Below are 26,438 nucleotides of genomic sequence, written 5' to 3'. Positions count from 1 at the left end.
AAGAGGCAGGAATGTGGGAAATCACCCATAAATGAACTAATAGAGACAAACTGTGCTGAAACTGAAACCTGTTTTGCAGTCCACCCCCAAAAATCTCTGTTTTTTTGACAATGAGACGACCTAGAATCCTTCTAGTTTTGCTATATGTAAGGAAATTACAATGCGGTGGTTGAATGTGTGGCACCAGATATTAGACAGGGAGGTCTCTGGATGTTGACAAAGGGCCAGATGAGCACTGATATAATGGAGTGGGAGGATCACACAGCTCAGAGGCTGAGGTAGCAGAGGCAAAAAGAGTCAGTGGACTGCAGTAGCACACAGTGTCTGCCAAATAATCCATCACACAACAACACAGTTAATCAAATAGGCTACCCTTTTAGACTTTTACCATCTGATTGCATGCAAATGCGTTACCTCAGCTATATTTTCAATGTTGACTTGGCTAATTCTAGGCCATTTTTTTGCAAGATAAAATTATTTGTCTCACCAAATTACATTATTTTGAAGTCGTGGTTGTTCTGTGTTTGTGAGGATGCACAGAGTGTGAGAAATAAAGAAGGGATGTTGTAAATACATCTGTGATCCCAGCAGAGATTATTACATTTGTGGTAACAAGATAGCCTACCGTTTAGACTTTTACCATCTGATTGCATGCAAATGCTTTACCTCAGCTATATTTTCAATGTTAACTTGGCTAATTCCAGGCTATTTTCACCATAATAAATGATTTGTCTCACCAAATTATATATATATATATATCCTTTATTTAACCAGGTAAAAACTCATTGAGATTAAAATCTCTTTTCCAAGAGTGACCTGGCCAAGAGGGCAGCACAGACATTGTTACAAAAATAAAAACAAACAATACAAGCAGACAAATACTACAGACACACACCACAAGTGAACGAGCATGACATCCAGTTTGTATGCAACACAAAAAAACAGCTATAATGCACAAACAATCTCAAAACAATTCAGTGGGAAAATCAAGAGCAATCACATCGACCTATATATAGTGCCACTTTCTCGATCCTTTAAAATGGAGTTGAATTCCCTCATAGTAATCAGCTCTGACAATTTCAGGTCCTTCTGTACATTATTCCAGTAAGAAGGAGCAGCGTATTTAAAAGCTTTTTTTTGCTCGCTCCGTTCTAACCTTTGGGATCAACATCTGTAGAACATTGTGAGAGCGCATGCAGGCCATATTGATTGTGGTTTATGCACATGTATGTATGTACACAGATAGACAGAGAAAGATAAAAACAAACACTGCAACAAAGGATGTACTGCTGCTTGTTAATGGTCCCCCAATTCCAACATTTCATGCTATGTCATCATCTCACAATTTTGGTTTGTTTTCCACTGTTTGGTTAGGTTTTTCTGCACATTTTGTGTATTTTTTATTGATGTTTAACTTTTGTTGTATTTTTAAAATTATGTTAGTTCAGATCTTTCTTCCTTTTTTGTTATTGTTTTTTTGTGCAAATAAATAAATAAAATAAATAAATAAAAAGAATATGCTGCAGCCACTTAAATGGGGACAGCCACTAATCACAACTGTGATATACAAAGAGGAATTTTGAAGGTCAGCAGCTCACAATTTGTACTCAAGTGAATCCTTTGATATTTCTTACATTGTTTACATGATCAGAGAACAGCAGCGTGCATATATATGCTCAGGGCTATCACTTTTTGTTTTGGAACATTGGAGACATTAATATGATTATGGATTATGTATACAGGAGAAAAAAAAAAGGATGTACCAATGGGAGAGCCTCACATATGAATCTTTGAAGGTCAGCAGCACACAATTTGTACTCAAGTGAATCCTTGATATTTCATACATTGTTTACATGTTCAGAGTACAGAGTGCATATGCTCAAGGCTATCACTTTTTGTTTTGGAACATTGGAGACATTAATATTCAAGATTCAAGATGTTTATTGTCATGCCGGTTATACAGGTACAATTATGAGAAATATTTTTTGCTGGGAAGCTCCATTAAAATAAAAAATAAAAATGACATTTACATTACAATTATAAAAGGAAATACTTTGTAAAGGGGCATATTAAGAACATATACATTAAGAACATATACAGTATATACAGAATAAGATATATTTTTGTGTGAGAAGGTATCGTATGAATTATCTATTTAAAAGTCTGATGGCCAATGATTATGGATTATGTATACAGGAAAAATAAACAAAAAAATAATAATAATCTGTGTAAAACACACCAATTTTTCACACCACTTTTTCAGTGTAAAACACACCAATTTTTGTCCAAGCTTTTGGGACAGAGAGCACAAAGAGGTCCTGTGAACGCAGTGAATATTGTCCAAAATTTCTTTTGCGTAATTAAAACACTTAAGTATTGTGGGAGCAGATCCAGAATCATCTTATATATAAAATAAGATAAGATAAGATGAACCTTTATTAATCCCCGGAGGGAGATTCAGGTGTCAAAGCAGCAACATCAGCAGACAGAGTAAAATACAGGAGAGGTAAAAACAATAATAGAGATATAAAAGATACAGAGTGAATGGGTGAACATAGTGTATGCAGTCCGTCAATAAATAAATGTAGTTTGTGCAATAAATAAATGTAATATGTGCATATGTGCAGTCTATAAAGTGGTATGTAGGATGTGTAGTGTAAATATAAGGATGTACCAATGGGAGAGCCTACAAGATGAATTTTGAAGGTCAGCAGCACACAATGTGTACTTAAGTGAATCCTTGATATTTCATACATGATCAGAGTACAGCATGCATATGCTCAGGGCTATCACTTTTTGTTTTGGAACATTGGAGAATATGATTATGGATTATGTTTTATTTAATTTAATTTAATTATTTTTTTATTATTAAAATAATAAGTTATATTACATTTACATTACAATTACATTTACTTTATAATTATAAAAGGAAATACTTTGTACAAGGGCATATTAAGAACATATACAGGCATATTAAGAACATATACAGTATATACAGTATAAGATATATTTTTGTGTGAGAAGGTGTTGTATGAATTATCTATTTAAAAGTCTGATGGCCAATGATTATGGATTATGTATACAGAAAAAAAAAAAAAAAAAAAAAAAAAAATCAGTGTAAAACACAGATTGCAATGATGATGATGTAAGCTTGTTGTTGACTTTCCCAGTCTGAATGACTGAGCAGAGCAGAGGAGGGGGGGGGGGGTGTCATTAATCTGTGGCTAGTGATGACCAGGCAGGCGGAAATGGGGGTGTATAGTGGGGGATGGGCGGAGAGGACTCTGTTGTTATGACTGGTGCTTGGCTGCGGGACAAAACCTCCACAGAGGAGGCCTCGGCGTTTTTCTCCCCCTTCTTCTATTCCATCCCATTGGTCGGTTTCAACGAGAGGAAATGTGGCTCCATTTTGCTGTGAACCTGTCAAACGGACTAATTTAATCAACGCTTGAGGGCGGCTTCTTTCAGCCTACTAGCAAAACCACGAGGTAAAAAATAGGTTAGTCTGCCTCGATATAAGCATTTATATCCTAGTGATGCATGGTAGAATTAACGCTTTATATATATAGATGTATTAGCTAGCGTTTCTTACACATTGTGGTGTTTTAATCGAGGGGAAACGGTGAATACACTGCGGGTAATCATTCCTTACATTGAGCTTTAAGCCGAGTGGCGCTTTGAAATATAACAGTTAGTTACAGGCAGTAGTGATGGGAATTCCGGCTCTTTTTAGTGAGCCAGATCATTTGGCTCAGCTCACCAAAGAAGAGCCGGCTCTTTCGGCTCCCTAACAGCTCTTCGTTTTTATCACTTCTGCCTTTTTATAATTCAGCCAAATTTAGCTTTAGCTGTTTTGATTTATGATTAGTATGTTTGCACATATATCACTTACCAGAAACAGTTTTTAAAGCTAGTCACACGTCAAAGACAATTTTTTGGAACAGTAATGCAAACAGCAATTTACTATGGACATAAATGCACTTTTCTCTGCTGCTAAACACGACTGCAAATTGTATGTAATTGTGTCGGAAACATTGATTTATTTTATTCTTTTATAGTTATTTTTAGGTATGTTAATTTTAATACTTATTTATTCTATCCTTTTTAATGCACTGACGGGAGCTTGGAGAAACAATATTTTGTTTCCTTCTGTGTATGCAAATACTCAGTGAAATGACAATTAAGTGAATCTTGAATCTCTTAATAAATTCAATATAATTATACTAAACCATATAATTTCAAAAATACCATAATTTTACATGCTGCTCCGTTTCCGACTGTCACTCATCTTGTCTGCTATTCGCGCACCGCACTCCTCTCTCTCTTTTTCTCCTCCTCTCCCTCCTGCTCTGTACCTGTAGACCAGGGGTGCACACACTTTTTCAGCATGCGAGCTACTTATAAAATGACCAAGTCAAAATGATCTACCTACTATAAAAATGCAAAACATATATTTATTTATAAATATATTGAGTATTCTTTATATGTACAATATATGTTGGTGTACCTTGCATAACTGCATGAACCCATATTGTACAATATAACTCTGTACATTTTTTGTCATTACCTTACTCTGATGACTTGCACTGAATGGAATCAGCCAGGGAGTAGCTGCTGATAGCCAGCCTCAAGCACACTTCCAAATGGTCATCAGTCAAGGTGAAACGGTATTTGGACTTAATAATCTTCATGTGGGAAAAGGCTGACTCGCATAAATAAGTGGAGCCGAATAATGCAGTGAAGGAGGTAGCACATTTCCTCATGTGGAGGTACTTTTCCTCTGTGAGTAAGTTCCAGAACTGTCCATGAGCCCTGGACTGAAGCTGAATGTCAGCTTGTAGTGTCAAAATCTCATCCTCCACTCCAGATGAGTTCAGGTGAAACAGTGTTGCAATTTGTTGGTTGACGTCTATTTAAAAAAAAAAATTTTTTTTTTTTTTTTTTTTTTAAATGCCATGCGATCTACCCACACTACCTTTGCGATCGACCGGTAGATCGCGATCGACGTATTGGGCACCCCTGCTGTAGACTGTCAGCGCGCCGCGCACCCCCGCCACTCCCTGCTTGATGGTATGATCCTTGTCTGTTATCACCTGATTGGTCGCACGGAAGTCAATTAAACAACATTCAGTCATAGTCAGTGCATGGAGTGCCTGTGGCGTGGAAAAGATCGTCCTATCATTCTGCCTTGAATTAATTTTAAAAAGTTTTTTTTTTTTTTTTTTAAATGGCTCTCGGACGGGAGCCGGCTCTTATGGTACGTGTCCACAGGGGCGTTTTTTATCGCGAGGGGACGCGACGCTTCCCAACATTAGACTGTCAATAGACACAAGGCTGTCCCCACCTGATTGGACGAACGCTTTCCCTCCGTGGGCTGCTGCTCCCAGCTTTCAAACCGGAAACAGTATGGAGGCTCGTTTGGAAACTTTCTTCTCTTATTTCACGAAAATAGTTCACCGAAATATGTTTCTGAAAACATTTAAGGCGAGAAATAAGCCATGCAGTTGCTGAATCTGTCTTTATTTTGGATCAACAACGTTTAGTTTAAAAGATTCTTGGGAGTTTCGAGAGGCAGCGAGTCGCGTCGGACGCCCGTGATTTGCATAAAGTAGACTAGACCTCAACTTTATGCAAAATGAGGAGCGGGCGTCGTGACGCTCCGTTTCTCGAATCGCGACGCCCCGCTACCACAATGCATTGCGCGGCTGCTTACATAGACAATGAATGGAATGAACGGAAGCGTTGGAAAGCACGGATCTTGTGGACACGTACCATCAGTCACAGTCAGTACATGGACTGCCCGTGGCACGGAGAAGATCATCCTATCATTCTGCCTTGAATTAATTTAAAAAAAGCTCTTATCGTTCACTTAAAAGAGCCGGCTCTTTGACCCTACTCGTTTGCGACCGCCACACCACTAACAGGCAGGCTCATTTGTGCATGTCGGGTCACTCCACTGTGTCTTGTGTCTGAAGCCGTTAGCCTGGTTCTTTACCGCCTGGCTCTGCTCTCTACTTTAAATATATATTATAACATATCGATACAGTTTAATACATTAACGTTAACGAACCAATCGATTAAAAGAGATATAACATGGTCTGACTTTGAACACAAGAGCTGTGGAAGATATCGTCCATTGAAAAAAAGGTTTTTATCCAAGTAGGTACGAGATTATAGTCGTTAGCTTAGCATTAGCATGCTAGTGTTAGCATGCTAGTGTTAGCCACCTAGCTAGCGTGTTAGCAGGGTTTAAGAGCGATCAACTCTCTCGTCAGAAAATGCCTTTTTAAAAGAATTATTGGGGGTTAATTGTAATATTAAATTAACTCAACACAACGCTAATATATATAGCTATTCACTGTTGGTGACCTGCATCAAATAAACGTAAATGTTAGCCCGTTGCAGCCGCCGCCAATGCAACACTAATGCTAACATGCTAACTAGCATGCTCACGTCAGTGCAGATGGCGTTAAAATGGGGGTTGTAAATAAACCGGTAATTACAGTAGATAACGAGGTACAAAAGGAGGAGGAGACGCAAGTAAACTGTGTTTATAATTACCGAGAATGCTATGCTGATAAAGCCTTTCTCATTCCTCCTGTACAGCCACTTAGTGACCCGTGTCATGCGGTACAATAGTCAGCTCTAGCATTACATTACAGTACAATAACCGCAGTTCAATGATTGATTATAGATACAGTGCTGCAATATAGTTCAGCTTTCCACCGACAAGAAGGAGGGGCATTTGATTCAGGCTCATTATTGCAGTAATAAAATACATTTTTAAGTCATTCATTGGCACAATAACTGGCTGCCTCAAACAAGCACTGTCGGGTTAACGTAACGTTACACACACTGTAGTTTATTCAGCCCATTCAGTCGCCACCATGTGTGGGGGATGGGCAATGTATTTCCTGCAAGTAGCTCTTGCCCCATGCTATCTTTGCTAATTTCAGCTACCCGGCAGATTAGCATAGACTTAACTTGCATGCATTTAACTTGCATGCATTTAACTTGCATGCATTTAACTTGCATGCATTTAACTTGCACGAAATCAGTCCGATCAGTTGAGTCAGTCACTACTTTAAACAAAATGTGAATTGCAGCATTTGGACGTAGATAACTTGCATACAAAATTGACTAAAACACAACAGTCCCTGGCCCCAGTTGGTGATCCAGTACCAGAAGTGAGATGTTGGGTTACTATGGAAGGCGGCACACATCTAAAAAATGTGTATATCAATTACTAATGACATGTCTTGTTTAATTTACTCTATACAATACATAAGAATCATTTAATTGCTGTCATTCAGGTATAGTTACACCATGCATTGCACAAATATTCCACAGGCTGTTTTGGCTTTTTTACATTGCTGACCCAGTTTCTTTCATTGTTTGGTGACACGCCCCTTTGTTCATAACACCTTCCTCTGGCTGCCTTTTCACCCACTCACTGACACGCTGCTGCTAAAATGTCCATTCTAATTAAGGTAATTTGTCACAGCACAGATAAAAGAAACACCATCTTCTGTGGATATTTGGCAGGGCCTATATGGTTCTTTTGCCGCTTAACCAAGATTTAAATAGGCTATATATATACAAAAAGTGTTACTCAGGCATTACTTTGAAAGTCGAGCAGATTACTAAACTGGGGAGTTGGTCTGAAGTGTAAACAGCATGCTAAGGAGACTTTTGAAGGAAATGAGTGTTTGTTTTTTAGACAAATTATTGATTGTAGTACCGTAATTAAAGATGTAGTTGTACACAATATTGAAAGAAAATCTTAACATGTTGACTGCAAGGGATTTCACACTGGAGAAACAGTGCAATCTATGATCCAGATATGATGCCCACTCCTGATTCTTAAGTATAATTCAGGAGTTGGAAGAGGTTCATTCAATTTCCTTTCTTTACCTCTCAGGGGCTGAATGTTCTTGCTGAGGACAACGGAGCCATGATGCGCATCTGAAGACCTCTTGATCACATGGGTAATATATCTCACTGTTTGATGTCACACCTGTATTGTTTTTTTCCTCACCTGTAGATTTTGTTGTGCCTCTTTCTATGGCTGGACACTTATGTTGCTGTCTGGAAGATCACATTTCTATAGAAAAGTGTCAGGAGTCATATAGAGAAGAGGGTGGCTTTAACTTAGCTTCGTATCCAACTAGTTGGAGAAGGGGTACAGGAACTACTCAGTCTAGACCAACGAGTTTGTATTAGGCATGTCCCAAAAGAAAGCACTGGAGCAAGAATAAGTTGTTTAACGTGTCTGTTAAACAAATTATGCCTAGTCAAATTTTCACCTTACACCACCTATAATAACCCAGTTGTCTACATAGCTGTTGCAGTTATCAAGAGCGTCAATAGGTTACCACTAGAATTGTTCTCTTGCATGTAAGTGTAATTCCTTGTTGTTTCAGCAACAAGCTGAGGTTACATGTAGCGGGAGTGGTTGTTTTGGCTTTGGTTAAAAGAGAATGAGCTCTTGGTCAGAATATATCCTACTAGAACACGGATTGAGACAGACCGAAACTTATTGATAAAGGCTGCAAAGCACTAGTGGTATTTAATTGTTGTTTTGAGATCATAAGGTTGGTCCGAGTCAATTTATAAATGTGGTGGTTTGATGGAGTGAGGCAAATGGTTCAGTATACTTTGGTTTTCTGTTGAAATTTGTGTCATGCCGGACAACATAGATGTGCAACTATGGAAGCCGTAATTCTAAAACAATGGCTTTGAACTAAATGTATGTTGGTTAGGAGTGTGCAGTAATTTATTTCAAAAACATGAACTTCAATTTCAAGAATTTCAAGAACATGTATGTTTTCTATGATCGTAGGTCCACAGTGCGCAATTGTCTTGGGTGGACTTTTTTTATGGTTACCATGATTAGTCAACATAATCGATAGTGTGACAATGAAAATGCGTTTTCAACATCAATATTTTAAACTGAGGCATGTTTTGTTTTTTTTTATCTTTTGTCCTTGTAGCTGCTAAATACACTCATAAAGTTACCTGCCTGCTACCTTAGAAATTACATTAAATAAGTGTTTTCAACTGGCTCTGTGTGCTGCACTGCAGTGTGGGCAGTAGCCTCCATGCAAATGAACGGCAACCGTTCTGCCTCCATGCCACAGCACTCGGAGCTCGCCCCGCTCACCCGCTCAGAACAAATCTGCAAAGTCCGCGGACCACCAAAAGTCAGCGCTTATTAGGGGTGTCAGGATTTTGATTTTATATCGGAAATCGATCTAAATGATTTCCTTACCCGTAGCTCTTCTCCTCTTACTTGATTTAACATTAAGTCTCTACATCTCCCGACAGAACAACACCACGGTTTCAGCTTACACACACGTTGCTGATATTGGTAGCGAGAGTAACATACTAACGGGATTGCTGAGTGCCGTCTCTCTGCTCTGCGCACACAGAGTGTATCCAAAGCTTTGCCTCCGCCTTTGTGACACCCATGGGTGACAAACAGCGATCAGAAGAGAGGAGAGAAACATGCACAACAGTAAATGACAAGAAAACCATATTTTTGTAGATTACGGCACACTCGTTATGCACTGCAGAAGGATTTCTGTTTTGTTACTGTAATGATTAAGCCCTGAAGTAGGTCACACAGATACTGATATTGAAAAGGTACAGCTTTTTATATTGTAGACTGTTGTAGTGTAATTTTTGAAACACTTTCTAAATAAAAAGGGGGTTCAGTTCTCTTTTTAAAGAACAATTTGAAGGTGTAAACAACAGTTGTCAGGGCATAAAACCAATGATCTGTTGATCCTTACGAATCAAGACACCATAGTCTAACAATGGCATGTTTAAATTGAAATTCAAATCGTGACCTTAAAATCGAAAAATGTAATCGTGGATTTGGAGCATTGTGACATCCCTAGCGCTTATGATGAGGCCAACACACTGGCCCTGCCGGCTCGTTTTGGCGATTTAATGCTGCCTTGCTACCGTAGCGTGATATTGATTACAAACAGGGGTGAGTGTACCGTAAGAATATGGGGAGCATATTGTGATACTCTATTATAATATCTTAATTCAAGATTTCAGGGGTAACGTATTTCAATAGCCCAATGTCCCCTATCAAATAATTTCCCCACTACAGAATCACTTTATATTGCACCACTTCTCAATCCATACTGTAAGAATATGGGGAGCATATTTTTTGCATGTCCGGATCCGCAAGTAGCACATGTCGATAGCACATAAACCTACGGTTTCGCATTTTAATATGTAAACCTTTGCTTACATTTTGTCTTGTGCCTATTATACAATGACATACAGTTTATGTATGATTTACTATTTATTGATTTTTTTTATTTTTTATTTATTTATGTATTTATTTATTTAATATTGACAGATTGACTTAATGTGAAATTCACCAGATGTAGGGCTGTCCCGAATACAATTTTTTGGGCTTCGAAGCTTCGGTGAGAAATATTCGAAGGTATTCGAAGCTTTGCGGAGCAGCGCGTCTGTCTGTCTCCATCTACACCGTTTCAGTGCCCGGGGTAGTGCCGCTGCCACACTACCGTACACACGCGCACCTCTACACATAACGGACAGCGATATCTGTCTGAGAATAACTAATAATAATTAATGTTGAATATGACTAATGTGGGATTATTCCTTATTTCATGGACTATTTTGGGATTTATACATTACTATTACATACTTATGTATAAAAATTTAAAAATGAAGCATTCGAATAGTGATTTGGAGATCGAATACCATGGCAACAGCCCTAACCGAAAGGTGTTTTTTATTTTGATGTCAGTTCTTACATGCTCTTACTGTAATGCCTAGGATAAAGGTACAGCAAAACAACTTGGGGGCTAGTTTGACGTCTTTTTCGAAGTGAAGGCTGGCATCTTTCATTACAGTTTCCAAACTCAACACATAAACTTGCTTTGGTGTTACACTTCTTTCGCTCTCTCCAGGCTCTTTCCCTGTTCCCTGCTTCCCTCCAGATTCAAAAACACAAGCCTCATACATCACACACACTCGCCCATTCTATTTGTGTGAGAGAGAGAGAGCAATAGGAGAGACCTAGAGTAATGAAACGTCAAAGAGCGGCTCATGCCGGGGGATTAAATAAATTGTGTGACAATTTGTAGGCTACTCGATGTTTACTGCGTCCCACGTAGAACAAGCCACAATACATTGAGTATATTCAATATATTCCCCACCCATAATTTGTATGTTGTTTTTTTACACCTGTTTGGTCTATTAAGAAAATATTTGGAGGTCCGGTGATCAGTATGACTCGTTGATAGTCTAATACCAGTTTTAAGGTGCTGGCTGAAAGGGAGACAGCAACGCAGAATGTGGCATAGATACTAACCAGAACAGTCATTTATAATTTATAAGATTCGCTGCCCTGCCAAATGATTTTTTAAAGTTTTTAATCTCAAAATTCCTGTGATGAATTGCATGCTCAATCACATATTGAAGTGTACTTGATACTCTGTTAAACACCATTCAAATGTATTCACTAATGCTCATCAGTGACAGAGAGAATCTTGCTGCTGGAAAAGTAAACTTGAAGTTAATACATTTTCTAACCAATTTCAAATCAAATTTGATAAATACTTTGAGTTTTGCCACTTAAACAAGATTGCACCAACCCCCCCCCCCTCTGTTAGTAATCTCTACAAGAGATGCAGACTCACTTAGTGCGAGGCCTACGTTGGCACAGTTCAAATGTAGTCTGGGCTTCTGGTAATGTGAGACTAATGTCAATGAGTTTACTATCTTTAAAGCTCTCCATTCTAGCTGCTTGAGCCAATCTTAGTTTGACATGCAGCTACTCCATAGCCCTGAATCTTTGGGAGTTATAATTCAGAACTACTGAGTTGATCAGCTTTCAAATGTTATAGCATAGACTTGAAAGTCAACTGAGCAATTCTGACAACAATTTCTTTGTTTAGGCCCAACTTCTACTTTGCTAGTTGCTTATCAGGATGTCTTGTGCTCTCTTACCACATCTACAACTGAATTTGTTGTGATGTTAAACGATTCAATCAGGTGAGGATATGTCATTTGCATGTGTAACTCGTGTGTCTAGTTAGCAGCTTAGAAGCAAAATGATAATAGGCTGTGATATGTTTGTACTCTTGATCAATGCTGAAGTTCATAAAAGAGTCAAATATTGGACGTTATGTCAGCCAGATGAATTGGTCGACCTATTCTTGTAAGTGAGCTCTGACCCCGTTCACTGCTCCTGTGTGACTTGCATGGTGATGACATTTGCCGGCCCTTTCAAAACAGGCTAGTGTCAGATATGCAAGAGTGATTTCTCAGCATGCTTGTAGTGCACAACAACTAAGCTGGCCCTTAAACTAAATGTAATGGAAAAACACAACTCACTGTAAGAGCATGAGTACAGTACTGGTGCAGTGCTAAAAAGTACATTTGGTTGGAGTTGTGTTTTATGCAGTGGGCAACTCCGGTGTCTGAAAAGTGAAGCCATTGAGGAAGTGCCTTAAATTTGCATTCTATCGAATAGCCAGCAGGGGGTGACTCCTCTGGTTGCACAAAGAAGTCTGATTGTATAGAAGTCTATGAGAAAATGACCCTACTTCTCACTTGATTAATTACCTCATTAAACATTGTAAACATGAGTTTATGGTCTCAATCGCTAGTTTCAAGTCTTCTTCAATACAGCATGATGTTCATTTAGTAAATTATGATCCCATTTAGAGTCAAAAAGACCATAAAGCAGGGTATGCTTTAGGGTGTGGTTACCTTGTGATTGACAGGTCGCTACCATGGCATTGTCCAGTCTGGGAGTGTCCGTGCTTTCGTCTTACATCTTTAACTCTTTCACAGTGTGTTTTCAGTTCATGAAAAACCTTTTCGTTCGTCTAAAAATGTCTTATGTGGCATTCAGTTGTACTTGGCTCCACCCTCTCATGTCACTACTGGTTGCAAAAAAACAAGATGGTGACAGCCATAGTGTCGAACTCGAGGCTTCAAAACAGCAGTCCACAAACCAATGGGTGACATCATGGTGACTACATCCGATTCTTATATACAGTCTATGGTTTTATGTAGAAAGATTGTTGGCATTTATTGTTGTTGTCATCCTTAACAGAAGTTAACAGAGTTCTAGTGTTAGTGCTTTGGCGTGAGAAACACCAGCCACCAGGACTTTCTGACCACCTTGTTAGGGATAGCTGAAGGGCTTATACTAGATTCCAGGCCTCTTGGTTCAGTTGGTCTTGGACCTCAGCCTCTGGGATGCGGCAGGAGACATGTTGACTTTTTCAGCGGGCTGGCATGATGGAAACAGTAGATGTTCTGTCCGCCGTCCAGACCCGTTGTTTATTTCCACAGTCCCATTTAAACAGTGCGGGTTCTGCATGAATAAATACGGAGCCCGGACGCAAGCACTGTAGGATCTGTTACTGCTGAGGCTTAAAGCCCATCTATTCCAGACATTTTAGTCCAAAATACCCAGCCCGCCTCATGAAGGCGGCTGGTAATTATTTCCAGTTGTAGGTTAATGAATGGAAACTGGTGCCCTGCCTAGAGCCAGGAGGCTTCTGCAGCCAACAAAAACTAGAGAGGAACGAAACATCTTGATGTATCAAATGGCAGATCACAGCTTGCATTTGCCTGCTTCTCTGTTTGGAAGTTGCAAGATCTAGGTCAAGCAAGGTGATGTTTTTAACCTCTTCCTCTTCTCAGTTTTCATGGTGCGTGCCAGTTCGGTAGTGAGCTACGTAGTTAGCTCGTAGTGTAACACCATCCTTGTTGTGTGTGTGAGTGTGTGCGTGTGTGACGGCTCTTTTACCTTTGGCTCAGTGCCCCTGCATGTCACCTTACTGTTAACTATCATCACCCAACACTTGAGTGATGAAGATTACTTCGAAGATACTGCTAAAACCTCCTTTCAGCTCAGTTCTATGATGTGTCATACCACCAACTCTCTGCTCTGCGGTTTACTTTTACAGGCTCCTATCCTGTGCTGACCGAATGGTTTAATCACCAGGACTAAAAATGAGCATAAGCAGTGATGAAGTAAATTTCCTGGTTTACAGATACTTGCAAGAGTCAGGTAAGTCTTGCATTTTTTGTTAGGTAAATATCTCTTTGAATGCAGTCATATTTGCTTTGAATTGCACTTGTTGTCCTACTTTTAAATATTTCAAATGTAATATTATACACTGCTGCTCTTGACTCACTACAATTGAACTTTAACTCCATCCTACCTTCCAAATTATCCATGCCTCCTCCAGGCTTCTCCCACTCAGCATTCACCTTTGGCATAGAGAGCCACATCAGCCAGTCCAACATCAATGGAGCCCTGGTGCCCCCTGCTGCCCTCATCTCCATCATCCAGAAGGGCCTGCAGTATGTGGAGGCTGAAGTCAGCATCAATGAGGTCAGGCTCCATCTTTAAACCTTCCACTACTAATTAGTGTAACCTTACAACATGCTGGCAAGAAGAGGCGCACTGTCAGTTTGTCTGTTGATGTCTACATTGTTGTGAATTGGGTGGATGATCTGAAAGATAATATGAATAAATAAATTGTGTTGTGTCTGCAGGACGGGACCTTATTTGACGGGCGGCCCATTGAATCGTTATCCCTGATCGACGCTGTGATGCCAGATGTAGTCCAAACCAGGCAGCAGGCCTACAGGGACAAGCTGGCCCAGCAGCAGCAGCAGGCGGCAGGCAGTGGCTGCAGCACAGGGCCCCAGGGAAGCACCAAGAATGGAGAGGGTGCTGCCAACGGAGAGGAAAACGGATCCCACGCCTTAGCCAGTAAGCCAGCTCATGATTGTAAACAATCTCTGAATCAGCTCCTTCACAAACAGATGTGCTTTCTTGTGCTTGGGTTAAAAAAAAAAATGGTCGAGCAAATTCCAGAAATGTTTTATGTTCTTATGCAGGATGTTATTGCTGTGTGAAATGCTTTGACATAATCAGATTAATGTTTATAAGATGCAGTGTAAGCTGCTTGGCGTTCCCCCCTTTATCTGGTTCTTGATTTTCTCGCTTTAATGTGTGTCAGGGAAGTAAATTTTACTTTAGGCTGCTGACAGTTCATAAAAGGTGTGATGTAGGGATGTGCACCATGGGTCGATTAAATGTTGCTATCCTTGCTAGTCGGCACCAGAAATATTAGTCGGTTAAACTTGTTATTTTATTAATGTACACATTTAAATTGCATATTGACATATGCTGTTGATTCGGGGGTACCACTGCTCCTCTTCCAGCAGTGTTGGCTCCTGGCTCTGTAATGTCAGACACTTCTTATTGCATGGAGTTAAAGCTTACCACCTCCGTTTATGTGTGAGTGTGTCTGCTATTTGCCTTCTCATGACAGCTGCAGTACAACATTTGGATTTAGTTTTGTGTAAATCTCTGTGGCTTGCTTGGTATTACTTAAAGCTACTCTAGTGTTTTCCTCACACCAGCACATGTGTTTGCTTGTGGTTTTATCCTTCCTGTGTAGCCCCGTCGCCATGTTTTTTGACTCACCTATTCCTAGCACACAATTGTTTGTTTGTTTTAGCGTAAAAAGGAAACATGTGGTCTCTTTGTTTTCCCCTCAAAACCTCCTCCCTTTCCCAATGCGTTTTAATCACAATAACACACCAGGCCTCAGAATCAAATTATAGAGTGCTACTAAGGGGTACACTCAGATTCCTACGGGCTAAAGACAAGTCCAACATTAGCTTACTCACTTACAATGTCTTACGTGGGCTCGATGACTTGAATTTTGCACAGTGCCTACTTTTGGACAAGCTGTGGTTTGGTACAAACACTCATGGCTATTCAACAACAAGCACAGCCTGCTCTTTAATTCCGCAGCTGTCAGCTGTTCAGGCTGGTGTTCACTCAGCGCAGCGCCGTTTACTTGAGCCTTGTCGAGAAACAGTGGCGTCGCCATTCTGTTTGAATTAACAGGATCAGACGATGATGTACATGGGCACTGCTGTGGGACTGGTCTAGTTCGTAGGGAATTAGATGATGTCAGACTGTCCTTATGAGCCACCCAAATAAATCCTTTGTGTGGGGAAACACTGGCTATTCATTTAAAAAATAATAGGCTATTTTACTTGAAGCGGTGATTCATCACATCTTGTTTTTACTCTTGCGTCCTCCTTACCTTCAGAATAGGACAGTAGCTAATGAATCCTGTTATGTAAACATTTTGTTAAAGGTGTTTTTCTCACTCCTTCCTGTAGATCACCACTCGGAGATGATGGAGGTGGACAGGGACGTGGAGATCCCCCAGAGTAAAGCCATGGTCTTGAGAGGCCACGAATCCGAAGTTTTTATCTGTGCCTGGAACCCAGTGAACGACCTCCTCGCTTCTGGGTCAGTATCTCCACATCATCCCTCGCTTCCCCATAGTTATTGCTGGTCATGCAGTGTCTGGAATATCAAGTGTCATTCATACTGGGATGAGTCAAGTCGAGTAATGCATTAGTGTGTTTAATACAAGTTAGTCACATTATTAGCAATTTAATTACATTTAATACAAATGCCTTTTTAATGATCATTCAACCATAATGATTTGAAAACATAGAAGCAATTGTTCCAGTTAGTCTTTCTGGTCCTGTTTGTGGCCAAGAGTAGGTTTACTTGTTCAACCTAAAAGGGCCTCCGTGATTTAAATCAAAATTTGTATGTCTTATTGGTCAGCTGGCTTATTATCATAACATTTCCAAATAGAGTTACTTAGTCTTGTTCAGGGAAACCTTGGGTGTGTGAGGAGAGTAAGCTTGTTTTCATAAGTACTTCCTCATTTATCACCACTAAACAAATCTTTGTTGACTTAAGTCATTGTTTTTCCAGTGTCATTATCCCATCCCAGATGAATCCACTCATGCTCACGCTGGATATGAGATGAGACAAATTTTCCAGTAACAACTAATGACTAGAAACTTATTGTCCACAAAGTACAACAGATGACTCAGCAGTTATTCGTCAACCACGACTCTACTTATAGATCAGTCGACTAAGTGGGGTTAGCCTCAGAATTATGTCGGTTGTTGAGTACAGTATCTTGTATTCTTGTACACCAATTCGGTGCCACATGCCAAACCGAGAAGTTTGTTGTAGTTTCACCATCTTTAGCAGTCTGCGCTGTTTGTTTTTCGGCTTTAGTAAAACCAGACGGATAGCCTCAAGGGTAGGGTTGGGTTCTGTTAACACTATGCACCTCTTAGCTGATTGGGCCAAACTGCAAACATTGCATTGCTCTTCTCACTATTCTCCTTTCATTTTGAGGGTCAAAGTAAGCAAAATGCGCAGCTTTGTTTGTCCCCAAGTCAAACAAATCCTCTCATTGAAACAACTATCTCCTTCGATGATGTCTTACGTTTACGTCTCCAGCCGTACTTCCCAGTATGTTTGTCAACATGGCTCAGGGGAGACCCCTACATTTCTGAGCAGTCACTCAGATGGAAAAGTACATGATGTGACAAGATGCACTAGCTGATCTGCCCTTTACATGTCACTGTCTATCAGATCAAATAGCAGTAGATGGTCTGGATTAAATAATGAAATCCTGAAATAAGTTATCAAAGGGCAGGTCCATCTGCGCTCTCTCCCCTTTTTTTTCAATTTGAAACGCTTACTAAGCTCTTGCAAAAAGCGAGTAGGTAAAGTGACGTAGGTTACCAAAGTAAACTAATCAAAGCTTATCAATAAGGTAATGAATGCGAGCACTAGGTGAGTCAAAGTTAGCTGTGCGAAGTTTGGAAATAACTGAAAGACTTAGTTCGGATTTTTTGAAGTGGGGTTATATGCATACTCCCGCGATCTGCAAGGTAAAATTACTGCTTTTGTGAATGTAGTCTGGTGGCATTGAAGAGAGCTATATATAACGGCTTCAGTTCCCTGTCGGAAAGGGCTGTCTGACGGCGAGGTACAGCAGCTGTGGACGCAAGCAGCAGAAAAACGTATTTTAGCCACCTAAGTTACTCTATGTGACGTTAATACACTGACTATAAGGATGTGTATATATACTGTACACGTAGCAGCGTCATCATGCAGAAACCTACGTCAGGTCATGTGGGAAAGTTTTTAGAAGGGCTTGGGAAAATAGCATTTTGACACTAAAACATACATACTTCGACCAGAATTTGAATACATAAGGAACACCACTGTGAAGCTACAGAATGATATAAAAACCACAAAAAAAAAAAAAAAATACTGGGCCCACCCTTTAACGTCTGAGAAATAAGTTTTAATTTGTGTGATAAATTTATCGCCCCTTCAACATCCCTCCCAGGATAAGCTTTGTCCAACTGTAAAATGGCCATTCTCTCAAGCCATAATTAACAGTTAAGTGTTAATCAATAGCATTCATTTCCTTCACAGCACATGGATCGAAGCCTTTGTCAGTAGGAAGAATTGATTTAACTTTGCCAAACAAAACAAAATCAAGGACCAGAATGATGCATCATCTTCCTAAAAGGTCATTTAACTTTCTCCTGCCTAAGGCTCTGATCAGACAGAGTGCGTTTTAGCAGTCTGGGGCGGCTTTTTGTAATTGTTTTCAATGAGAGTGAAGCGTTTTGCACGCTGCTTTTGCATTGCTCGCAGTTTTACAGGAGCATCCTGAACGCCTCGAATTAAATATAATTAGACTCAGAGTGATAAAGCGCCCAAAGTCTCAATGTGGTGACTTTTCTTGGATATATGACTACATGCCTATATGACTTTACCAACTGTAGTTACCATGATCTGAACAGAAAAGATCATGAGGCAAATTAATGCGGTACTTGAGATTTTGAGTAAGTTGTTTTCATTAATTTAAACTGTACTATTAACTATTTGGGTAGCGTACAGTTCATGTTTGTGTTAAGGTAACGGTAGCACTAATTTGGTGGTTGCCTAGTATCAATATAAAATAAAAATATGCAGCAAAAAACGCTCCATCCGATAATGCTTTCAAACCCGAACTCTACTCGAGCAATGACTTTCAGTAGGAATTGCTAAGATTTTAACGGCACTACGACTCTTACCGATACTGCTTATCGTTCTGGTACTTTAGCGGTTCTTTTGGGGGGTTTTTTAAGAGGAAATATTTAAAAAAATTAATAACAGATATAACATTGCTTTATTTTGTCATATATACTGTACATAAATTAACATTCGAGCGGCAACTGCAACAGCATTGTTTTGAACAAATCACTGATAATGTGATAATTAAAATGCAAATGAATAAATAAACAACAATTTATAGTATAAGAAACAGTCATGTTTTGAACAAATCATTTAGAAGCTATAATGTGATGGTGAATGGGGCTGAAGGGATGAACTACGAGCTAGTCTGTCAAAAACCGGTGCATTTCTCCACAGACTTCACTATCATAATTTATCATATACAGCAGGCCTATTACTGCAAGAGGTTCCATTATATCATATTTTATTTTTATGATTTGGGGCATCTGAATCCGTTTACGAGTCAGACCCTCTGGAGGTGACGTCATTTCTCATTGATCAGCTGGAGGGGCACGCATCAGGCTCCAGTGTTTCCCATTAATACGTCCGCCAGAGTTTTCATAATGAACCGACAATATTTTTACACTTCTCGATGGGTGGGGTCAGCGGGCGCACAGTCTACCCAGGGATTCTACTCGGCGGGTGAATGACAACTGCTCGCCAAGTGTGGAAGGACCTCTCCTGTCGCATTTCCTCCGTGCAGTGCACATCGCTCGCCTGAACCTTGCCGCACCTGTATGTGATGCACTTTGGCTAGATGTTTTGACAGATTACTCATGTTTCAACCCTTACAAGCAAAAGACTTGTTGCACTTTTGGCAACGAGGATTGTCTGCATTGACTCGACTGAAGTATAACCACACTCTGGACCGTTTTGTTCTCTCCGCCATTGTTACTAAGAGCAGATTCTCAGGTCTCTGTTTGTCTGTGTGTCTGTGTGGGAGAGAGGCAGAGAGAACTGGTCCCACCCCTCGCACACAGACGACAGCCTGAGAGAAAGATCTCTCCTCTGGATCGGAAAATGCATCATTGACGAATGTTTTAATCTTATTACAAATTAGAAACAGAGTTTGTGAGATCAAAGGTGCAAGATAATATTCATGTAGCCTAAATAAATAGGCCATTTTCTTAATTTCTCCAATACCGATAGCAGAACCGTTAACGTCGGCGCTTATCGATACTCGTTTAGTACTGGTTTCGGTGCCCATTCCTAATGGTCAGTTTTATACCATTTTCAGTACTGATTTGACTGACAGTCAAAGCCATGTTACAGGCCTAATGGTAGATTGTCTGTCTCTGTGTGTGTCTGTGTCTGTATTGACTCTGGCAGGTCCGGGGACTCGACAGCACGGATCTGGAACCTGAGTGAGAACAGCACAGGCGGGTCCACCCAGCTGGTTCTGAGGCACTGCATACGGGAAGGGGGTCAGGACGTACCCAGCAACAAAGACGTCACCTCACTAGACTGGAATGTGAGTGTGTGTGTGTGTGTGTGTGTGTGTGTGTGTGTGTGTGTGTAGTTGAACAGTATGATTGTGTGCGTCTGTTCCACTGAGTGCAGTTTTGTGTAATCTAATCTAGTGGTGTGTGTGTGTGTGTGTGTGTGTGTGTGTGTGTGTGTGTGTGTGTGTGTGTGTGTGTGTGTGTGTGTGTGTGTGTGTGTGTGTGTGTGTGTGTGTGTGTGTGTGTGTGTGTGTGTGTGTGTGTGTGTGTGTGTGTGTGAGCGCGCGCATGCCTGTGACCACTACTTCTGCTAGAGGCATTCCTTCCAACCAGATATATGGGGGCGAGTCACTCCCATGAGGGAAAGGCTTTTTATGCTGCTCAGCTGCAAACTATTTTTTCCCTGAGTAGTAAAAGTCAATGCTCAATGCCAAATCAGCACTAATATTTTGTCTATCATTAACTACTTACTTCTTAATGTGTCTCATTAATAAACAAAGTGGAATAGTCCTGTAAAATCAGGCCCAATTCTGCCCAAAACAGAGTATGCAAAAGAAACTGAAAAACATTGAATGCAACTGACTTCAAATTAATGAGCATTATTGCTCTCTTTCTTTCAGAGCGAGGGAACATTGTTAGCAACAGGCTCATATGACGGCTTCGCTAGAATATGGACAAAAGACGGTAAGATCATACATTTGCATGGATGCACAGATGGTGAAATGTTTCTGCTCTCTTTCTAAGCTGATTTTTGTTTTTGATATTTTCAGGTAATCTGGCCAGTACTTTGGGTCAACATAAAGGTCCTATATTTGCACTCAAGTGGAATAAGAAAGGAAACTTCATCCTCAGTGCTGGTGTAGACAAGGTAAGGCACATTGATGTAAGCTTTGGATTTTAGAGTTGAATAAGTTCAATAAATGCTTTTGGGGTGGCCTTCTTGCAGAAATCTCCAAATGTCAAAAGTTTTTGATATCAAATCACAGCATGGCTTTTTCTATGGCGTTCCTCAAGGTCTTGGTGTCTTTATGTGGTATTTTGGAAGGATTATTGATCATTTTTATCAATTCTCGATTGGTAAAAAATTATTAAATTAATCACCAAATCTGTGTAACAAATGGTATCAACCCAAAAATTGCTGCAACAACTTATGAGACATAACTGAGCATGGAAATGACCATCATATACTTCGATCATAATCTTCTAAACCCTTATAAACTCACACAGATTTATGACAACTTGACACACAGTGCTGAGCTGCATCTCAGATTAAAGCTGAAGTAGACGAGATTAGAGCAAATATGATTTTAAAAAAACAGAGTTATTTTTATAAAACGCTCGCTATATCCTGACAGTAGTACATGAAACAGGTAACATGAAAAAAATCATGTGCCTCTGTGTCCTCCGGTGCTCCTAACGGCATCTGCAAGATTTCACAGACCGGAGTAAAACAAGCAGTCAGAGCTGACCTGAGATCTGCTGTCCATCTGCTGTCTATGAGAGCCGGCTGTCAATCACTCGCGAACTCCGACCAAATGGTCAAATTAGGGCGCGCTGATCAAATATGAATCAATATTATGTTACGTTAATGCCTATTTCTCGCCTCAAATGTTTTCAGAATCATCTTATAGTGCACAGTTTAGCTGTAAAATGAGAAAGTTTGTGACCCAGCAGCCATGTTGAGATGGATCGAAGGAACGCCAAGTACCGGTCACATGACCGGAGCACAGCCAATAGGAACGCTCTCTCTCTGAAATTACCTGTGATTAGGCCAAGTCTCCCATCACGGGTCAGATTTGTTTAAAGCCTGAAAACAGAGCCATGAGGAGGTGCAGAAATCTAGTTTTCTCTCAGAACACTTGAATTACAATATGCTGAAAGGTTATAATGGAATCTTTACCAAAAATGTACTGCTACTTTAATGTTTAGGTTCCCAGCTTTCAGATGATGTACACCACTTCTATGTGACATATACTGTTGACCTCCCATCTCCCCCTAAAGACCCCATTGTTACCATTAGCTATGCAAAGGGAAATACACAAAATATGGACAGCATGAATGCAGACCACAGACAGGTCTGTTCAGATATTGTGTGCTGTCCTCAGCATGTCAGGGTCTGCTTACACTCTGACAGGCGATAGAGGTGCACCAAAAACTAGATAGACCTGCCCACATCCTGCCACAAAATGACAACAATGTATGGACATTGTTCAACATTGCCATCTAGTGTACAGAAGCATAATGGCATACACAGTGTCACCTTCAGCATTTATTTTAATGCTCAAGTGCTTGACGTCTTGGAGGCATAAAAAGGCGTGTGTGTGATATATTGACTTCCCGGTATATCTCCTTCACATTATTCAGGTCAACTGAGTGTCACTTGCTGCATTTTTTAAATAAGAACTCCTTTTCTATATTTTATGTGATGTTTTTATTGTTTTCCTAACATGAACGATACTGGTTTAGTATAAATAATGAAAATGTCCTCCTTCACACAGACCACAATTATTTGGGACGCCCACACGGGAGAGGCAAAACAACAATTTCCTTTCCACTCGGGTGAGTGACAGGAGTCAGCTGGATCGTTCCACATGACTTTTCATGCCAGTGTCTTTCTGTTTTTAGACAGATGTTACCTTTTGCTGAACTGCAGTTTTAGAGCCACATTCAACCCAACTTATCTTTACACATTTTGCACCGTAGCGCTGCGTTTGTTTGGTTCGTTGGAGTGTGACAAGGAATCTGCAGAAAGCATGTTTTTCAACTATCCGCCCTTAGAGTATTGTTATAGTGTATTATCTGATCCAATGTGGCCATTATATTCATGTCATCTAGCTCTTCTTCTACATACCTGACTGCTGCAGCAGCTCTAATTTCTGTCTCTGCTTCCCAACAGCACCTGCTCTGGACGTAGACTGGCAAAGCAACAACACGTTTGCCTCCTGCAGCACAGACATGTGCATCCATGTGTGTAAGCTGGGTCAGGACAGACCTGTCAAGACCTTCCAGGGACACACGGTGAGACAAGACTCCTGTGTGAGCGTTGATTTCTCACAGGGACAGAAATGGAAACCCTCCGCTGGCCAAACACACTCCTCTTCCTAAAGCATTGTAGGATAGCTAATATGAATTCTGGCACTGACTCCCTGGAGCTTCTAATATAATTTATTAATACCCTCTTTCAGTGGAAAATCCTTCTCACAACTGTGACAAACTAGGACATCACTTATTGTGAGATAAATTGGCATAAAAATATTAATATATAAGTAAATTATTTCATGTATATCAGTCAAATTTGCTGTGTTACTGTTTTATTTTCTAATTATCATCTTACTCACTGCAGAATGAGGTCAACGCCATCAAGTGGGATCCCACTGGCAGCTTGCTGGCCTCCTGCTCAGACGACATGACATTGAAGGTCAGTCCACATAACATGCAGATGTCATTTTATGGCTAAGATGAGCACAAAAATGGGCCTTAAAATCAGACAAATTCCTGATTGAATGTGTCGATGAACATTGTGACAAAAACCATACCAACAGCTGGTTTCTCTTTCTCTGGCATAGATCTGGAGTATGAAGCAGGACACATGTGTCCATGACCTCCAGGCCCACAGTAAAGAAATCTACACCATCAAGTGGAGCCCCACAGGCCCCGGGACCAACAACCCCAGCGCCAACCTCATGCTTGCCAGGTGAGACCACAAATCAGTAGGGGTGGGGGGGGGAAATGTATTCACCTATGTATCAGGATTTTATTTTTTTCCGATTATGAAATAGATTTTCTTTAATGCCAGAATCAATATATTTGCTTCATTTGAGTCTATGCGGAGGTAGAAGGAAGTTACCGCTTTTTTGTTGTAGTCTGACTAACGTGAAGTCATATCCGTTTCAAAAAGTAAAACAGAGCCGCAGCGAGGCAAAATGAGAAAGCAGAAAACTCCTCGGGCATACGACCTGCACCCTCACATTTTAAATCCAACGTGGTAAACACTACACATACAGTAAAGTATGGAAACACTTTGGGTTTCTCACATTAACAGGACAAGCAGAGCTAGACATCACGGCTAAAGCTGTATGCTAACTCTGTCATGGACAGGAAACGTTATCGTATTGCTGTAACGTGCAGTCAAGCCACCCGTCACTCTCATCTCCGTGGTCAAATCAGCCAAAGCTACAACTGTAGAGCACCCATATACTGACATTTATGTTAAATGCATTCAAACGTGGCTGATCGTGGATGATGATAAAAGAACGGAGCTAACGGGAGAGCTAGCGACAGACTTTGCAAAGTTAGCGGAAGTATACACCTGTTACTACGTCCGGTTTTCAAAATAAGGTGTTAACGAATGTTACTGTATATACAAAATACATATATGGAAATAAGATTAATTGGATTATATTCACCTGAAGTATAAAACATTATATGTCCCTTATAAATGAAATGCCTTTATTCTTTGATTTTTGGGTTGCTGGGAAGAAGAAAAAAAATCCTGAAAATGACTGATATATTTGACTTCAGGACATCACTGACTACATACATGCTGAAAATCAAACATTTTCATTTTATCAATTTAGATATTTTCCAAAGTAAAAGTCCCTAGAAGTGTATGATTTAACTTTTTCCCAGGGTCTAGTGTTAGTTAATAAAAATCGCAATAAATCATAAAATTGAATTGCAATAAATCACAATACATATCGAATCGGCACCTTAGTATTGTGATAGTATCGAATCAGGAGATAAATGTATTGTCCCAGCCCTACAAAGCAGCACCTGAACATCATCAACAACGACCATATGCTACAGGGTATTTTTGTATTATATATAGAGGTAAGATGACACAAATACTGTCCTATGTTCTTAAATCAGCAGTTTCTTTCTAAATACTGATATACTGTATTCTCTCACAATTATGAGGAGATACCAGGAGACTAACATAATCTAGATACATTTGTATTTCTGAATTTTTGATGACTGGTACTGATCGTAGCTCTCCCATTCCTTGATAGAACCTCATCATTAAAATATTTGACACTGACCTCAGTGCTGCTCATATAATATTCAGGTTTGACTTGCCATGATAAGTTTTACTTGGACTCTGATACTAACACCTGCAGAGCCAGTTCCGTTTTTAGCTACTGGCTGGCTGTGACTGCCGTGAGTCATCACTCTGCCAGCTTTAATGCTTTTCAGATGCACCTGTGAGGAAATAACACTGGGTCAAGCAGATCAGAGTGGGCTTTCCACCTGAACAACTCTTAAATCCTAACGTGCCTGAGCAGAATTGACAAACTGCCAATGCCAATGGAAAGACAGAAGTATATCTCGGTGTCTCAAATTAAATGGCTATGTCATGTTGGCCTTTCAAGATGTTGTCTCAGATAGGGAGACAGTTGATATATAAGGGGGGAAAACACAATAGTCATGCATTGACTTGTGATTTATTAGGTTGTTTCCTTTTAATGCGAGCTGTCATGTCCAGTTGACATACTGTATCTCTCGGGTGTCATACATGGCGGTTCATTTTATTGCAACACAACTCTTGGACACTCAGCTCGCTCCTCTTCTCGCTCCCTCTCTCCAGCGCATCATTTGACTCCACGGTGCGTCTGTGGGACGTGGAGCGCGGGGTGTGTATCCACACACTGACCCGTCACCAGGAGCCCGTCTACAGCGTGGCCTTCAGCCCCGACGGCAGGCACCTCGCCAGCGGCTCCTTCGACAAGTGTGTCCACATCTGGAACACTCAGGTCTGGTTTCAAATTCTAACTACATACACACTAATAAACATTATAATTATACAACGGTGGCATAAATACATAGGAAGAAGATGAAGATGCTGCCTACCATTGCTAATGTGTGTATGTGTGTTTCTTCAGACGGGTGCTTTAGTCCACAGCTACCGGGGGACAGGAGGGATCTTCGAGGTGTGCTGGAATGCCACAGGGGACAAAGTAGGAGCCAGTGCGTCAGATGGATCGGTGAGTTGTTCTGCTCAAGCACTC

At 40.3% G+C, this 26,438-nt stretch overlaps 1 protein-coding gene across 5 annotated transcripts in view; it reads left to right on the top strand.

Annotated features, from left to right (window-relative positions):
* The first annotated feature begins 3,279 nt into the window (after positions 1 to 3,279).
* The window catches only part of LOC119498416 (F-box-like/WD repeat-containing protein TBL1XR1), a 29,008-nt gene continuing 5,849 nt past the window's right edge, over positions 3,280 to 26,438 (top strand). Inside the window, exons 1-15 of one of the 5 annotated variants that reach the window (XM_037787292.1) lie at positions 3,280 to 3,488; positions 7,922 to 7,988; positions 13,977 to 14,080; positions 14,262 to 14,407; positions 14,572 to 14,791; positions 16,222 to 16,354; positions 20,321 to 20,462; positions 21,054 to 21,117; positions 21,204 to 21,301; positions 22,932 to 22,992; positions 23,330 to 23,451; positions 23,777 to 23,851; positions 24,000 to 24,127; positions 26,018 to 26,183; positions 26,313 to 26,414. In XM_037787292.1, coding sequence (XP_037643220.1) covers positions 14,023 to 14,080; positions 14,262 to 14,407; positions 14,572 to 14,791; positions 16,222 to 16,354; positions 20,321 to 20,462; positions 21,054 to 21,117; positions 21,204 to 21,301; positions 22,932 to 22,992; positions 23,330 to 23,451; positions 23,777 to 23,851; positions 24,000 to 24,127; positions 26,018 to 26,183; positions 26,313 to 26,414 — 1,515 coding nt within the window. In that variant the 5' untranslated portion in view covers positions 3,280 to 3,488; positions 7,922 to 7,988; positions 13,977 to 14,022. Of the gene's footprint in view, positions 3,500 to 5,951; positions 6,164 to 7,921; positions 7,989 to 13,976; positions 14,081 to 14,261; positions 14,408 to 14,571; positions 14,792 to 16,221; positions 16,355 to 20,320; positions 20,463 to 21,053; positions 21,118 to 21,203; positions 21,302 to 22,931; positions 22,993 to 23,329; positions 23,452 to 23,776; positions 23,852 to 23,999; positions 24,128 to 26,017; positions 26,184 to 26,312; positions 26,415 to 26,438 lie in introns of those variants that run through there. The other 4 variants (XM_037787293.1, XM_037787296.1, XM_037787291.1 and 1 more) reach the window with 4 other exon arrangements.

This window comes from Sebastes umbrosus, chromosome 12, assembly GCF_015220745.1.
Source record: "Sebastes umbrosus isolate fSebUmb1 chromosome 12, fSebUmb1.pri, whole genome shotgun sequence".
Taxonomy (NCBI): Eukaryota; Metazoa; Chordata; class Actinopteri; order Perciformes; family Sebastidae; genus Sebastes; species Sebastes umbrosus.
The sequence above is the reverse complement of the archived record's forward strand: the minus strand, read 5'-3'. Positions and strand labels throughout refer to the sequence as shown.